General features: G+C 40.6%; 1 protein-coding gene across 1 annotated transcript in view; it reads right to left on the reverse strand.

Annotated features, from left to right (window-relative positions):
- The window catches only part of TEX11 (testis expressed 11), a 472,254-nt gene that overhangs the window by 397,721 nt on the left and 56,747 nt on the right, over positions 1-17,786 (reverse strand). Inside the window, 1 exon segment of the mRNA XM_064278445.1 lies at positions 4,481-4,561. Coding sequence (XP_064134515.1) covers positions 4,481-4,561 — 81 coding nt within the window.

Raw genomic sequence — 17,786 nt, forward strand, 5'->3', positions numbered from 1 at the left:
GGTGGGTCAAACTCACACAGAAGTGCCCTGGAAGACAGGCCTCATGATCTGCTTTCAAAAGGTCACAGCCTTGAAAATACTATGAAGCAGTTCTACTCTGCACACATGGTGTTGCTGTGAGTTAGAATCAACTTGACAGTAACCACCAACAATAATCAACTAATAAATGTAAAAAGGTTGGAATTAGAAAAACAGCCACTCAGCAATCATCATGGTAATAATTTAAGCAAGAAATATCAATGGATGCTAAAACTAGTGGGTGAAAGTGGGAGGAGAAACTACTAAATTTTAAATAGACTCAAAGTATCTCCCCACAAAATATTAATAATAAAGGGAAAAAGACAATTTTACATTAGAAAACCTGGCAGACACCACCTTAAGAGATCAAAGTTAACACCACCAGTAATAGGACAAATAGAATCTGTATGCCACCCACCAGGAAACCATGAGGAGAACACAGAATCACTTCCGTGATATTCTGGCCTCATATTCATAGCCTGGTCTTATCATGAGGAAACTCTGGACAAACCCAAATTAAGGGACTTTCTACAAAATGACTTGCCTGTAGTCTTCCAAATTACAAAGGTCATAAAAGTGAAAGAAAGACTGAGGAAGTGTCCCACTTTGAAAAAAGCAAGAGACTGGGTGCAATCCTAGATTGAATTCATTTTCTATGAAGGACGTAACTGAGAAACTTGATTGGGGTCTCTAGGCAAAGTGTACACAGGAGCTCTTTCTACTATTCTTGCAACTTTTCTGTAAATTTGAAATTGTCAAAAAAAATTTAAGTAGCGTAGTATGTACCTGGCACATAGCAGGCAGGCATATATAAATGTTTTCTGGATTAATTTCTACATTATAACACAGAATTTGAGGAAAAAGTAAGATCAATCTCACAAGTAGGTACAATTTATGGAGCCCTGGGAATACCCTCCCTAACATCCAAATATAAAATATATATATATTAAAAAAATACCTGTTATAAATTCCCTCTTTGATAGGGAAGGCTAATAGGTAGGCATAGGCACTCAAACAGAGGAGAAAGAACGGAAAAGAGCAATGAAGTGGGAAAAAAAATTAGGAATTTTGATGAGATCCAAGCCAGGAAGCAGGTTTTATCCTATTGAATCTCTCTCACCTCTAAATCCCAATATAGGGCGGGGCCAAGATGGCAGACTAGGTGGACGCTACCACGGATCCCTCTTGCAACAAAGACTCGGAAAAACAAGGGAATCGATCACATAGATAACAATCTACGAACTCTGAACAACAAACACAGACTTAGAGACAGAAAACGAACAAATACGGGCAGACAGCGACCGTTTTCAAAACTAGGAGCCAGCGTACCAGGCAGGTGACCTTCGGAGCCCGATCTGGGGCAGAGCCCAGGGGGGCAGACGGCACAGACAAGGGGCCCAGCCCTACCCCCCCAAACCCATCCCGGGAGGGAGTCTAGCTGGTTGGCGCGGGAGGCGTAGCGGCGCAGCCGGTGGAAGAAGCACCCGGGAGGCAGTGACTGATCTTGGAGTGGGGAGAGCAGCATCCCAGCCGGGGAGCCATCCCGCCGGGAGTTTGGCGGGAAGTGGGCATGGCGCGAGCGGGGGGATCAGCTATATTTCCCTAAAGCGACCCCGGGGCGGGGCCCACACGTTCGTGCAGGGGACGCCCACCCAGTTCGCGCATGCGGCGCGGAGCACCAGAGGGAGAAGTCCCCAGGAGGAAGTGACTGGTCTTGGAGCAGGGAGAGCAGCATCCGAGCCGGGGAGCTGTCCCGCTGGGATTTTGGCGAAAGTGGGCGGGGTGTGAGCGCGGGGATCAGTTATATTCCCCTGAATTGACCCAGGGGGCGGGTCCACCCGGTCGTGCGGGTGACGCCCACCCAGTTCGCGCGAGCGGTGCAGTGCACCAGAGGGAGAAGTCCCTGGGAGGAAGTGACTGGTCTCGGAGCGGGGAGAGTAGCGTTCCAGCCGGGGAGCCATCCCGCCGGGATTTTGGCTGACGGCCGCAGAGCGTGAACGCGGGGATCAGCTCTATATTCTGTGGTGCTACACTCCTAGCTCTCTGATCCCTCCCCCACCCTCCCCAGGTGGCTCCATTAACATCCGAATACCCTGAGCAAGAGGGAGAATTCAGATAGGGATCTGACTGCATTTTTTTATAGCTGATTACCTGGAAAATCTAGTTTCCCAGTGATGGCTTGGAGACAGCAGTCCATATCAAACCACATAAAGAAACAGACCATGACAGCTTCTACAACCCCCCAAACAAAAGAATCAAAATCTTTCTCAAATGAAGATACAATCCTGGAATTATCAGATACAGAATATAAAAAACTAATTTACAGAATGCTTAAAGATATCACAAATGAAATTAGGATAAATGCATAAAAAGCCAAGGAACACACTGATAAAACAGTTGAAGAACTCAAAAAGATTATTCAAGAACATAGTGGAAAAATTAATAAGTTGCAAGAATCCATAGAGAGACAGCATGTAGAAATCCAAAACATTAACAATAAAATTACAGAATTAGACAATGCAATAGGAAGTCAGAGGAGCAGACTCGAGCAATTAGAATGTAGCCTGGGACTTCTGGAGGACCAGGGAATCAACACCAACATAGCTGAAAAAAAATCAGATAAAAGAATTAAAAAAAATGAAGAAACCCTAAGAATCATGTGGGACTCTATCAAGAAGGATAACTTGCGAGTGATTGGAGTCCCAGAACAGGGAGGGGGGACAGAAAACACAGAGAAAATAGTTGAAGAACTCCTGACACAAAACTTCCCTGACATCATGAAAGACGAAAGGATATCTACCCAAGATGCTCATCGAACCCCATTTAAGATTGATCCAAAAAGAAAAACACCAAGACATATTATCACCAAACTTGCCAAAAACAAAGACAAACAGAAAATTTTAAAAGCAGCCAGGGAGAAAAGAAAGGCTTCCTTCAAGGGAGAATCAATAAGAATAAGTTCAGACTACTCAGCAGAAACCATGCAGGCAAGAAGGGAATGGGACGACGTATACAGAGCACTGAAGGAGAAAAACCGCCAACCAAGGACCATATATCCAGCAAAACTCTCTCTGAAATATGAAGGAGAAATTAAGATATTTACAGATAAACACAAGTTTAGAGAATTTGCAAAAACTAAACCAAGACTGCAAGAAATGCTAAAGGAGATTGTTCAGCCTGATGACCAATATCAGGTACCAGCACAATACAAGGTCACAAAACAGAACGTCCTGATATCAACGCAAGTCAAATAGGGAAAGCACAAAAACAAACAAATTAAGATTAATTCTAAAAAATAAATAAATAAACAAAATAATACACATAACAGGAAATCATGGAAATCAATAAACGATCACAATAATCAAAAAGAGGGACTAAATATAGGAGGCATTGAACTGCCAGATGGAGAGTGATACAAGGCGATATAGAACGATACAAGTTAGGTTTTTACTAAGAAAAATAGGGGTAAATAATAAGGTAACCACAAAAAGGAATATCAATTCCATAACTCAAGAAAAAAGCCAAGAAAAACTTAACGACTCAACAAACATAAAGTTAACCATTATGAAAATGAGGATCTCACAAGCTGCTAAGAAAAACGTCTCAGCACAAAAAAGCATGTGGAAAAATGAAATGGCCAACAACACACATGTAAAGGCATCAAAATGACAGCACTAAAAACTTATTTATCTATAATTACGCTGAATGTAAATGGACTAAATGCACCAATAAAGAGACAGTCTCGGACTGGATAAAGAAACACGAGCCATCTATATGCTGCCTACAAGAGACACACCTTAGACTTAGAGACACAAACAAACTAAAACTCAAAGGATGGAAAAAAATATATCAAGCAAATAATAAGCAAAAAAGAAGAGGAGTAGCAATATTAATTTCTGACAAAATAGACTTTAGACTTAAATCCGCCACAAAGGATAAAGAAGGACACTATATAATGATAAAAGGAACAATTGGTCAGGAAGACATAACCATATTAAATATTTACGCACCCAATGACAGGGCTGCAAGATACATAAATCAAATTTTAACAGAATTGAAAAGTGAGATAGACACCTCCACATTTAAATCCCAATATAGGAAGATACTACGGCAGTGCCCTGATTACCTGCTGTCAATTTTGTCAGCAGGGAAATAAACTCTCATTTTTTTTTCTTTCTTTCATCACGTAGCATGGAATATGGAGAAAAATTATCAAATGGTTTCAGAATTAAAGAAGAAGCCCAGAAATTTTAAGAAGTAACCCTTATTTATTTATTTATTTTCCAAATGCCCTTTCTGGTAAAGAATAAAGGAAACAAAATATTTTGAAGATCGGCTAAATAAGTGGAACAGATCACAAATAGAATCTCCAAAGGATTGCATGAAATAGTGGTGATTCTTCCTAAAATTTGATATAGCATGTTTTCAGATTCTTATAAAATAAATGCAGAGGTTCACTCACCATTTTTGGTAGCCTCATCAGCATATCTTTACAGCGCAATACAAACGTAGATGCTCTTTGAAAATCCCCTTGAGCAACTGCCTAAAAAGTGAAAGAATATCAATAACTGGTTAAAAGGAAATGACAAGCTATTTGTCTGTAAGTCAATTTTAGCATATTTTTACTAGTGTTAAAAAAAGTCTTATTTTGTTTTTTAATCTTTTTAGTAACGTTAGGTGTTCTAGCTAAACATATATAACCAGCTCAAAATACAGAGCAATAAATGGTAAAATATTTGGTAACAGAGTTAATATTGAATGAGGGGAGCCATTTACCTTCTCTGGAAATGCTGAATCGGTGTACAAACTTATTATATAACAATAAAATGCCATGTCTAATAGATACTTCTCTAACTTGAATAGCTCTCGCATTTTTCTACACGTTAGAGGAATGGAGTTAAACAGCAGTCATTTTTCCTAAAAGGGGTCCGTGATAATCTCATAGTGCGAACTGCTCTGAATATCCTCTATAAAAGGCAGCTTAGTGCAATCCCATTTGGAGCCAGAAGAGCTACTCTACCATTTATTATGTGTAACCTTGAACCTTAAGCTCTCTTGGCTTCAGTTTTCTCATCTATAAAATGAGGAGACTATGTTAGATTATGTCTAGGATTCCTTTCAGCTCTACCATTTTTAACAACACACCAAATGAATGAAAACAGTAATCATACATATTATTTATTTGTAGAAGGGGCTGTTTCAGCCATTTATGGATTTAGCTGACAAATAAAGCATAAAAAATGGCATTAAGCAAAACAGTGTGGTATTGGCATAAAGGCATATAGACACATAGGATAAAATTGAAAGCCCAGAAATAAATCCTCACACCTATGGTGAATTGATTTTTGAGATGGGTACAAAAACCATTCAATGGGGATAGAAGAGTCTCTTCAGGAAACGGTATAGGGAAAACAGGATATCTACATGCAAAAGAATGAAGATGAGTCTCTTCCTCACACCATACAAAAAAGTTAACTCAAAGTGGATCAAAGCCCTAAATTAAGATCTAAAAGTAAAAAACTCTTAGAAGAAAACATAGGAGCAAATCTTCATGACCTTGGATTTGGCAACAGTTTCTTAAAGATGACACCAAAAGCACAGGAAACAAAAGAGAAAACAGATAGATTGGACTTCATCAAAATTGAAAACATTTGTGTATCAAAGGACTTTATCAAGAAGGTAAAGAGAGAACCTACGGAACGGTAGAAAATATTTGCAAATCATTTATGTGATAAGGGGTTAATATTTAGAATATATAAAAATTCCTACAATTCAACAACAAAAAGACAGACCAATTAAAAAATGGCCAAAGGACTTGAACAGACATTTCTCCAAAAAAATAAATAAAGATGATACAAAAATGGCCAATAAGCACATAAAAAATGCTCAACATCATTACTCATTACAGGAATGCAAATCAAAACCTCAATGAGATACTGCTTCACCCTTACTAGGATGGCTATAATAAAAAAACAAGGAAAATGACAGGAGCTGTTGAGCATGTGGAGAAATTGGAGCCCTCATCCAATGCTGGTGGGAATATAAAATGATGCAGCCACTGTGGAAACAGTTTGGTGGTGTCTCAAAAAGTGAAACCTAGAATTATCATTAAACAAACTGCCAATCTTTTGGTTAGCAGCTGAACTCTTAACCACTGCGCCACAAGGGGTCCAAAATGAGGCAGCCACTGTGGAAACAGTTTGGTGGTATCTCAAAAAGTGAAACCTGTAATTATCATGAAACAGTAATTCCACTCCTAGATATATACCCAAAAGAATAAAAAACAAGGACTCAAACAAATTCTTATAAACCAGTGTTTATAGCAGCTTATTCGCAACAGCCAAAATGTGGAAATAACTCATGTCCATCAACAAATGAATGGATAAACAAATGCGGTATATACATACAATGCAATATTATTCAGTCATAAAAAGAAATGAAGTTCTGATACATGCTATGATGTAGATGAATCTTGAGAACATTATGCTAAGTGAAATAAGCCAAACACAAAAGGACAAGTATTGTATGATTCCACTTACATGAAATATCTAGAATAGGCAAATTCATAGATACACAGCAGATTGGAGGTTACCAGGGCCTGGTGGGAGGGTGAACGGGGAGTTATTGTTTAAATGGGTACAGAGCCAACATGGTGCTATAGACAGAAGCACCATGCAGTCCCTTCATAGCAAAGATTCGACAAACTAAGTAAAACAGAGACAAACGTCAATCCTGGAACCCTAAGCGACAAATGAAGGAAAAAAGAACTCAACCAAGAACCAAATGGAATAAGAAACTGACAGAGAACACAGAGCGAGGAGAGATAAAACAGAGTGGAGGACCCCTACGAGCTAACGTAGCACGGATTTGGCATCTTGGACTCCTCAGCTACCACGAAAGATGGACAGAGAGTACAGGAAGGCAGCTTCATGGAGTTCCCAGCAAGAGACAGAGCACCTGGTAATCAGTGGCACACGATTTCCCATTCCCCACCCTTCTTCCCTCTGCTGGACCTCCACTGCTTACCAGTGGGCCTTGGTTGTTTGGCCGGGGAAACACTGGCTCCCTGCTGCTTGGATTTGCCCTGCCCACACTGGCTGGCTCCTTCAGTGCCATTTTTTTGTTGTTGTTGTTGCTGTTGTTGCTTTTTCTGGCTTCTTTTGGTTTCTTTTCTCTCACCTCCTTCCTTTCCTTTCTGTCGAACACCTGGCTCTGTGTACCATCTCCACTCCTTCTTCATGCTCTCTCTACTTTCCCTCCATTCCTTTATCCTGACCACCTGGCCACATGTGCCTTTCTCTCTCTCTCCCCCTTTTTAATCTAGTTTCTTATGTCTCTCTTCCTTTGTCATAGGCTGGGTTCTCTAGAGAAGCAATGCTTCTGTGCAGCATTGCTCAGCTAGAGAACCATAACTCTGGTCTGCACTGCCATGCCACTGGGCTCCCTGGCGACATTTTCTTTTTTCCTTTTTGTTTTTCTTCATTTCTATGTTTCTCGTCTCTCTCTACCTTCCTTCTTTTCCTTTCCCCTTAAAACCTCATGCTGTGTGACAACTCCACTCCTTCTAGATAGGCTATGCAGCCCACTTGGCTAGGGAGCCACTTCCTCGGTCTGCACTGCCAAGCCAGTGGACTCCCTTGGGGATTTTCTTTTTCCTTTTCTCAGTTTCTTGTCTCTCTCTTTATCATGCTTCCCTTCTTTTCTCCTGAACACCTGGCACCATGTGCCATCTGTGCTCCTTTGACACAGGCTGTGCAGCACTGCTCAGCTGGGGAGCCACTTCCCCATTCTGTACCACCACACCAGTGGGCTCCCTCTGGGCATTTTTTTAATTTTCCTCTCCTTTTCTCGGTTTCTTGTCCCTAACTTCCTTCCTTACCCTTCTCCTGAAAACCTGATGCCATGTGCCATCTCTGCTCCTTTTTGATGGGCAGTGCAGCTCCACTTGGCTGGGGACCAGCTTCTGGTGGCGTCCATTGGGGATTTTTTTTCCTCAGTTTCTTGTCTCTATCTACCTTCCTTCCTTTTCTTCTTCCCAACCACCAGGTACCTTTTTTTTTCTTCTCGATTTCTTGTCTCTCTCTACTTCCCTTCCATTCCTTTATCCTGACCACCTGGCCACATGTGCCTTTCTCTCTCTCTCTTCCTTTTTAATCTAGTTTCTTATGTCTCTCTTCCTTTGTCATAGGCTGGGTTCTCTAGAGAAGCAAAACCAGTGAAGAGTATAAATACATATATATAGAGAGAGATTTATATCAAGGAAACAGCTCACTCAATTGTAGAGGCTGGAATGTCCCAAGTCTGTGGATCAGGATAGAGGTTTCTGATTCACATAGCCACAGGGGCTGGAGAACCCAAGGTTGGCAAGTTGGAGAGCAGAACTCTTGCTCACAGGCTATGAAGATCAATGAATCCCAAGATTGACAGGTAAGCTGCTAGCTCAAGTCCCAAGAACCAGAGGTCAGACAAACAAGAGGCAGCTGCAGGATCCAGAACTGGCAAAAACACCTTGGCAAGGAAAGCAGGAAGGAAGTAGGCAGTGGAAGGCAGAGAGATGATGGCTCAGGGGGTGGTGAACTGCCAGTCTCTACCCCCACTGGTACTACCCAGGACATTCCATCGTGGGGATGATCACATACCAAATTTCAACAGGGAAGTGATCACAACATTATACAACTGCCAAAACACTGAGAATCATGGCCCAGCCAAGCTGACACACAATCTTAATCATCACCATCCACCCCTTGTCAACTTGACACCTGTACACATCTCCCCAAACTATACATAATCTCTGAATAAAGACAATTACAAAGTCATACTTCCACCTAACATGATAAAACTAACACACATACAACTGAAAACTCACTAGTCCCATTTACATCTTATACTTTATAAGCGAAGAAAACAAAAATATTTGATGCACACATACGAAGCAGAAATACTAATAACAATTATAGTCCTCACTTCGGAAACTGATCACAAGGCTGTAACTGGTATTTAGAACTACCTTCTTCCACCACCCATTCTGTATTCCCTTTACCCTCAGCAAGCACCTCAGCTGGTTGTGGTTCTGTGCCTGGTGGGGTGACCCAAAGGTTCATTCCTGAAGGGTCTGGGCCATTAGTAGTCATGACAGAGTTGGGTTGTGGTAGTTAGTCCATGACTTTAATCACAGGGCGCGGTAGTATTAAGAGACACCTAAGGGATCTCCTGTATTCCAGACATACTCTTCTTTACCTCCATTATGTAATGTCAAGCCAATTTCCTCTTGGTAATCAGGGTCAATCACACAAGTCAGTATGGTAACTCCCTTCTTTGCCTGTTGATCCAGAGGCATAAGGAACCCAAAGTACCCCAGTGGCATTCTTAGTTTCAAGTTCAATGGAATCAGTGATGTGTCTCCTCATGAGAGCATTCCTTCCTTTGGAACTTAGACCTATAGAGCATGAGGTTGCGGAGACAGGAAACAAAAATCTTGTGAGTGGGTGATGAGAGATAATAGTGAGTGGTGCCACTCCCATTTCCACCCCTTGATTCCTTGATCTATGAACTATGGCTATGGGAGAAACAGCACAATATATTAAACGCTAGTTTAGAGCATATACAGCCTCCTGGAGAACACTGCCCCAAGGCATTGCCACCTAACTGGCACTGTAATTATGTCTTTAGGAGGACATTCGATCATTCTATCAAGCCACAAGCATCAGGATGATGGGAAACAAGGTAAGACCAGTGAATTCCATAAACATGGGCCCACTGCTGCACTTCATTTACTGTGAAGTGAGTCCCTTGATCAGAGGCAATGCTGTGTGGGATACCATGATGGTGGATAAGGCATTCTGTCAGTCTATGGATGATACTTTTGGTAGAAGCATTGCGCGCACGAAGGCAAATCCATATCCAGAGTAAGCCTCTATTCCACAAAGGGCAAAACACTGCCATTTCCATGAAGGAAGTGTTTCAATGTAATCACCTTGCCACCAGGTTGCTGGCTGATCACCTCGAGTGATGGTGACATACTGGGGACTCAGTGTTGGTCTCTGCTGCTGGCAGATTGGGCATTCAGCAGTGGCTGTAGCCAAGTCAGCTTTAGTCAGTGGATCCCACGCTGGTGGGATCCCTGGGGCTTTTTTTTTTTTTTTTTTTTTGCCTTGTTTTGCGTTGTTCTGTTTTGTTTGTTTTCTTTTTCTTTTCACAGCTTGGGAGCCCCTTCTAGCCAGACTGCACTGCACGGCTTAGAAGCCACTCCCCTAGTCTGCACAGCTGCGCAGGTAGGATCCCTGGGTGCCTTTCCTTCTTCCCTCTCTTTTTCCTTTTCTGTCCTTCCTCATTTCTCAGTTCTCGTCTCTCTACATTTATTTCCTTTTCCTGTCTCCTGAATGCCTGATGCTGTGTGACATCTACACCCCCTCTAGCCAGGCTATACCATGCAGCCTGGGAACCACTTTCCTAGTTTTAGCAGCCCCACCGGTGGGACTCCTGGGGGCTTTTCCTTTTTTCTTTTTTTTAAATTTATATCTAGTTTTTTTCTCTCTTTTTCCCTTTTTCTTTCTTTTGTATTTTTCTTATTTTCTTTTCTTCATTTCTCAGTTTCTTTTCTCTCCACTCCAATGACAAGCTCCCTTAGCACTTTTTTTTTCTTTCTTATTTTGCTTGTTTGTTTTCAGCCCCTGATTCTCTCACCACTCTCTCCTCTTTCCCATACCCCTATGAGCTCCTCACATCACAACCTCCCCCCCACTTTCCTCCCTACCTGCACCATGCACTGAACATCACACCCTACAGCAGCACAGGCACAGCCTACTGGAACCTGCCCAGCACTGATTCCTGGCCCGCCCTTTCAGCCCTAGTAAAAAAAAGTATGTGCCACAAACAACCCACCCCAGTCCCTCCCTTTCAGCTGGATCTGCCCTGCTGCATATAGCTGATTGACTGGCCCTGCCCATTGGACAAGGAAGTGAGAACTATTGTGACTACAGATGAGCAAACAACAAAGAATGCACAGTCCGCCTGCTCAGACATAAGCAAATAAAACAAAAAAGCAGAACAAAACAAACAAATCTACAATCAAGAAATGAAGAAAATAACCACTCAATGTCTCAAAGACAGCAGACAATATCAAAACATATTAAAAAAAACAGACAGGATGGTTCCACAGTAGGCATCCAAAATAAAACATCAGATGACTTCCCAGTAGAAGAAAAGGCACTAGAACTACCTGACAGGGAATTCGAATATCTAGTATTCAGAGCAAACCAAGAGCTGAAGCAAAAAGCAGACAAAAATGAGGAAAAAATAGGCAAATTTATGGAAAAGGCAGACAAAATTCATGGAAAATAAATACAAAACAATAGAACAATTCAGGAAAGTAACGCAGGAATAAAATGCCAAAATAAACTCACAATTAAAAATCATACAAAAATAACAACTAGAAATCCAAAAGATAACAAGATTTCAGAAATGAACAATGTTATAGAATGGCTGAGGAGCAGGTGTGAAATGATGGGAGACAGAATCAGTGAAACTGAAGACAAACACTTGGATTCAACTCTGTTTGAGGTAAAATCAGAAAAAAGAACAAAGAAAAATGAAGAAACACTGAGAATTATGTGGGATACAATCAAAAGCAAAAATTTGCAAGTGATCGGAGCTCCAGAATGGGGAGACAAAATGGAAAACACAGAGAAGATCACTGAAGAATTGCTGACAGAAAACTTCAGTAATATAATGAATGATGAAAAGCTGACCATCCAAGAAGCTCAACGAACCACATATAGTATACACCCCAAAAGAAAAACACCAAGGCATATCATAATCACACTCACTAAAACCAAAGACAAAAAATCCTGTGAGCAGCTCAAGAAAAACAAAGAGTCACATACTGAGGAGAAACAATAAGACTAAGCTGTGATTATTCAGCAGAAACCATGCAGGCAAGAAGGCAGTGGGATGACATATATAAAACCCTGAAAGAAAAAAAGTTGCAAACTAAGAATCATATACCCTGAAAAAATTTTCATTCAAATATGATAGTGAAATTAGGACATTTCCAGATAAACAGAAATGAAGGGAATATGTAAAAACCAAACCAAATTTACAAGAATTATTAAAGGGAATCCTCCTACTGAAAACAAACAATATCAGACCACAGCCGGAATCTAGGAGGCAAGACAATACCAGCCAGATATCAACATAAAAATGAACTCTCAAGGACTTTCCAAAACCAAAAGAATTGCAACAGGGAACTAGAGAGGTTAATCTGTAAATGACAACAACGTCAGAGCAATAAAAGAGGGAATAAATTGTATAGGTATGGAACTTTCTAATGGAGAGGATGGCAAGGCAATACCAAGTAACAATAGACTGGTTCAAACCTAGGAAGATAAGGGTAAATTCCAAGGTAACCACAAAGAAAATTAAACCTACTCATCAAAATAAAGAAAAACATAGAGTCTCAATATAAACAAAATCTACAAAAACAAAAGAAATGAAAAAGAAATCCACAAACAAAACTAACTCAGCACAGGAGAGTAAACGGAAAAAAGAAAATGTTAGCACCACAAAAAAAGCACTACAAAATGACAGCAATAAACTCACACCTATCAATAATTACACTGAATGTAAATGGTCTAAATATACTCATAAAGACACAGAGTGACAGAATGGATTTAAAAAGGATCCATCAATATGCTATCTACAAAAGATACACCTTAGAAACAAAGACGTAAATTTATTAAAAATCAAAGGATGGAAAAAAATATATCAAGCAAACTACTACCAAAAATGAGCCAGAGTAGCAATACTAATCTCCAATAATATAGACTTCAAAACAAAATCAACCATAACAGACAAAGAAGGGCACTATATAACGATGAAAGGGATGATCATCCATCACAAAGACTTCACCATAATAAACACCTACGCGCCCAACAACAGGGCTCCATAATGCATAAAATACACCCTAAAAACACTAAAAACAGAAATTGACAGTTTCACGATAATAGTGGGAGACTTCAACACACCACTATCAGTAAAGGACAGAACATCTACAAAGAAACTCAACAAAGATACATAAGAGCTAAAGAGCACAATCAGCTAACTTGACCTCACAGACATATACAGAACACTCCACCCAACAGCTGCAAAGTACACATTCTTTTCCAATGCACATGGAATATTCTCCAAAATAGACCATATATTAGGCCACAGAGCAACCCTCAACAACATCCAAAACACTGAGATAATACAAAGTATCCTCTCTGACCACAGTACCATCAAAGTAGAAATTAACAAGAAGACCAAGGGGGAAAAAAATCAATTACATCGAAACTGAATAACACACTCTTTAAAAACCACTGGGTAATAGAAGAAATCAAAGATGGAAACAAAAAGTTCCTAGAATCAAACAAGAATGAAAACACATCATACCAAAACCTTTGGGGCAAAGCAAAGGCAGTCCTCAGAGGTCAATTTATACCACTAGATGCACACATCAAAAAAAGAAGGGACAAAATCAAAATATTAGCTACACAACTTAAACAAACAGAAAGAGAACAGCAAAAGAAGGCCACAGCCACCAGAAGAAAGGAAATAATAAAGAGCAGAGCAGAAATAAGTAAAATAGTGAGTAGAAAAACCATAGAAAGGATCAACAAAACCAGAAGTTGGTTCCTTGAAAGGATTAACAAAATTGACAAACCACTGGCCAAAGTGACAAAAGAAAAACCGGAGAGAATGCAAATAACCCAAATAAGAAATGAAATGCAGGACATTACAACAGACCCAACTGAAGTAAAAAGGATCACAACAGAGTATTTTGAAAAACTATACTCCAACAAATTTGAAAACCTAGTGGAAATGGACAAATTTCTAGAGACACACTACCTACCCAAACTAACACAAAATGACATTGAAAATCTGAACAGACCCATAACAAGAGAAGAGAATGAAAAGATTTAAAAAAAAAAAAACTCCCAACCAATAAAAGCCCTGGCCCAGACAGCTTCGATGGAGAATTCTACCAAAAATTCACAGAAAAGCTTACACCAGTACTACTCAAATTCTTTCAGAACACAGAAAAGGAAGCGATACTTCCAAATTCATTGGATGAAGCCAGCATGACCCTGATACCAAAACCAAGAAAAGACACCACAAACAAAGAAAATTACAGACCAATATCTCTCATGAATATTGTTGTTGCTGTTTTCAGGTGCCATCAAGTCGGTTCTGTCTCATAGCGTCCCTATGCACAACAGAACGAAACACTGCCTGGTCCCGCGCCATCCTTAAAATCCTTGTTCTGCTTGAGCTCATTGTTGCAGCCACTGTGTCAATCCACCTCGTTGAGGGTCTTCCTCTTTTCCACTGACGCTGTACTCTGCCAAGCATGATGTCCTTCTCTAAGGACTGATCCCTCCTGACAACATGTCCAAAGTATGTAAGACGCAGTCTCGCCATCCTTGCCTCTAAGGAGCATTCTGGCCACATTTCTTTCAAGGCAGATTTGTTCGTTCTTTTGGCAGTCCATGGTATAGTCAATATTCTTCGCCAACACCACAATTCGAAGGTGTCAACTCTTCTTCGGTCTTCCTTATTCATTGTCCAGCTTTCACATGCATATGATGCGATTGAAAATACCATGGCTTGGGTCAGGCACACCTTAGTCTTCAGGATGACATCTTTGCTCTTCAACACTTTAAAGAGGTCCTTTGCAGCAAATTTACGCAATGCAATGTGTCTTTTGATTTCTTGACTGCTGCTTCCGTGGGTGTTGATTGTGGATCCAAGTAAAATGAAATCCTTGACAACTTCAATCTTTTCTCCCTTTATTATGATGTTGCTCATTGGTCCAGGTGTGAGGATTTTTGTTTTCTTTATGTTGAGGTGCAGTCCATACTGAAGGCTGTGGTCTTTGATCTTCATTACTAACTGCTTCACGTCCTCTTCACTTTCAGCAAGCAAGGTTGCGTCATCTGCATAACGCAGGTTGTTACTGAGTCTTCCTCCAATCCTGATGTCCCGTTCTTCTTCATATAGTCCAGCTTCTCGGATTATTTGCTCAGCATACAGATTGATTAAGTATGGTGAAAGAATACAACCTTGACACACACCTTTCCTGACTTTAAACCAATCGGTATCCTCTTGTTCTGTCCAAACAACTGCCTCTTGATCTATGTAAAGGTTCCTCATGAGCACAATTAAGTGTTCTGGAATTCCCATTCTTCACAATGTTAACCACGGTTCGTTATGATCCACACAGTCGAACGCCTTTGCACAGAAAATAAAACACAGGTAAACATCCTTCTGGTATTCTCTGCTTTCAGCCAGGATCCATCTGACATCAGCAATGATATCCTTGGTTCCATGTCCTCTGCTGAAACTGGCCTGAGTTTCTGGCAGTTCTCTGTCGATATACTGCTGCAGCTGTTTTTGAATGATCTTCAGCAGAATTTTGCTTGCATGTGATATTAATGATATTGTTCTAAAATTTCCACATTCGGTTGGGTCACCTTTCTTGGGAATAGGCATAAATATCGATCTCTTCCAGTCAGTTGGCCAGGAAGCTGTCTTCCATATTTCTTGGCATAGACGAGTGTGCACCTCCAGCACTGCATCTGTTTGTTGAAACATCTCAATTGATATTCCATCAATTCCTGGAGCCTTGTTTTTCACCAATGCTTTCAGAGCAGCTTGGAAGTCTTCCTTCAGTACCATCGGTTCCTGATCATATGCCACCTCTTGAAATGGTTGAATATCGACTAATTCTTTTTGGTATAATGACTCTGTGTATTCCTTCCATCTTCTTTTGATGCTTCCTGCATCGTTTAATATTTTCCCCATGGAATCCTTCACTATTGAACTCGAGGCTTGAATTTTTTCTTCAGTTCTTTCAGCTTGAGAAATGCCGAGCGTGTTCTGCCCTTTGGTTTTCCATCTCCAGCTCTTTGCACATGTCATTATAATACTTTACTTTGTCTTCTTGAGAGGCCCTTTGAAATCTTCTGTTCGGTTCTTTTACTTCATCAATTCTTCCTTTTGCTTTAGCTGCTTGATGCTCAACAGCAAGTTTCAGAGTCTCCTCTGAGATCCATCTTGGTCCTTCCTTTCTTTCCTGACTTTTCAGTGACCTCTTGCTTTCTTCATGGATGATGTCTTTGATGTCATTCCACAACTCGACTGGTCTTTGGCCACTAGTGTTCAATGCGTCAAATCTATTCTTCAGATGGTCTCTAAATTCAGGTGTGATATACCCAAGGTCATATTTTGGCTCTTGCGGATTTGCTCTGATTTTCTTCAGTTTCAGCTTGAACTTGCATATGAGCAACTGATGGTGTGTTCCACAGTCAACCCCTGGCCTTGTTCTGACTGACGATATTGAGCTTTTCCATCATTTCGTTCCACAGATGTAGTCAATTTGATTTCTGTGTGTTCCATCTGGTGAGATCCATGTGTATAGTCGTCGTTTATGCTGGTGAAAGAAGGTATTTGCAGTGAAGAAGTTGTTGGTCTTGCAAAATTCTATCATTCCATCTCCAGCATTGTTTCTATCACCAAGGCCATATTTTCCAACTACTGATCCTTCTTCTTTGTTTCCAACTTTCGTATTCCAATCGCCAGTAATTATCAATGCATCTTGATTGCATGTGGGCTCAATTTCAGACTGCAGCAGCTGATAAAAATCTTCTACTTCTTCACTTTTGGCCGTAGTGGTTGGTGGGGAAATTTGAATAATAGTCGTATTAACTGGTCTTCCATATAGCCGTATGGATATTATCCTATCACTGACTGCGTTGTACTTCAGGATAGATCTTGAAACGTTCTTTTTGACGATGAATGCAACACCATTCCCTTCGAGTTTTCATTCTGAGCATAGTCGACTATATGATTGTCTGATTCATAATGGCCAATACTAGTCCATTTCAGCTCACTAATGCCTAGGATATCAGTGTTTATGCATTCCATTTCATTTTTGATGATTTCCAATTTTCCTAGATTCATACTTCGTACATTCCAGGTTCCGATTATTAATGGATGTTTGCAGCTGTTTCTCCTCATTTCAAGTCATGCCACATCAGCCAATGAAGGTCCCGAAAGCTTTACCCCATCCACGTCATAAAGGTCGACTCTATTTGAGGAGGCAGCTCTTCCCCAGCCATCTTTTGAGTGCCTTCCAATCTGGGGGGCTCATCTTCCAGCACTATATCAGACAATGGCCCGCTGTTATTCATAAGGTCTTCACTGGCTGATGCTTTTCAGAAGTAGACTGCCGGGTCCTTCTTCCTAGTCTGTCTTAGTCTGGAAGCTCAGCTGAAACCTGTCCTCCATGGGTGACCCTGCTGGTATCTGAATATCGGTGGCATAGCTACCAGCATCACAGCAATACGCAAGCCCCCACAGTACGACAAACTGAGAGACACGTGGGGGCTCATGAATATAGATGCAAAAATTCTCAACAAAATTCTAGCCAATAGAATTCAGCATCATATCAAAAAAATAATACACCATGACCAAGTAGGATTCATAGCAGATATGCCAGGATGGTTCAGCATTAGAAAATCAATCAACATAATCCACCACATAAATAAAAGGAAAGAAAATAATCACATGATCATCTCAATAGATGCAGAAAAGTCATTTAACAAAGTCCAGCACCCATTCCTGATGAAAACTCTCAATAAAATAGGTACAGAAGGGAAATTTCTCAACATAATAAAGGGCATCTACGTGAAACCAATGGCCAACATCATTCTCAATGAAGAAAGGCTGAA

This window comes from Loxodonta africana, chromosome X (genome assembly GCF_030014295.1).
Source record: "Loxodonta africana isolate mLoxAfr1 chromosome X, mLoxAfr1.hap2, whole genome shotgun sequence".
NCBI classification, from domain to species: Eukaryota; Metazoa; Chordata; class Mammalia; order Proboscidea; family Elephantidae; genus Loxodonta; species Loxodonta africana.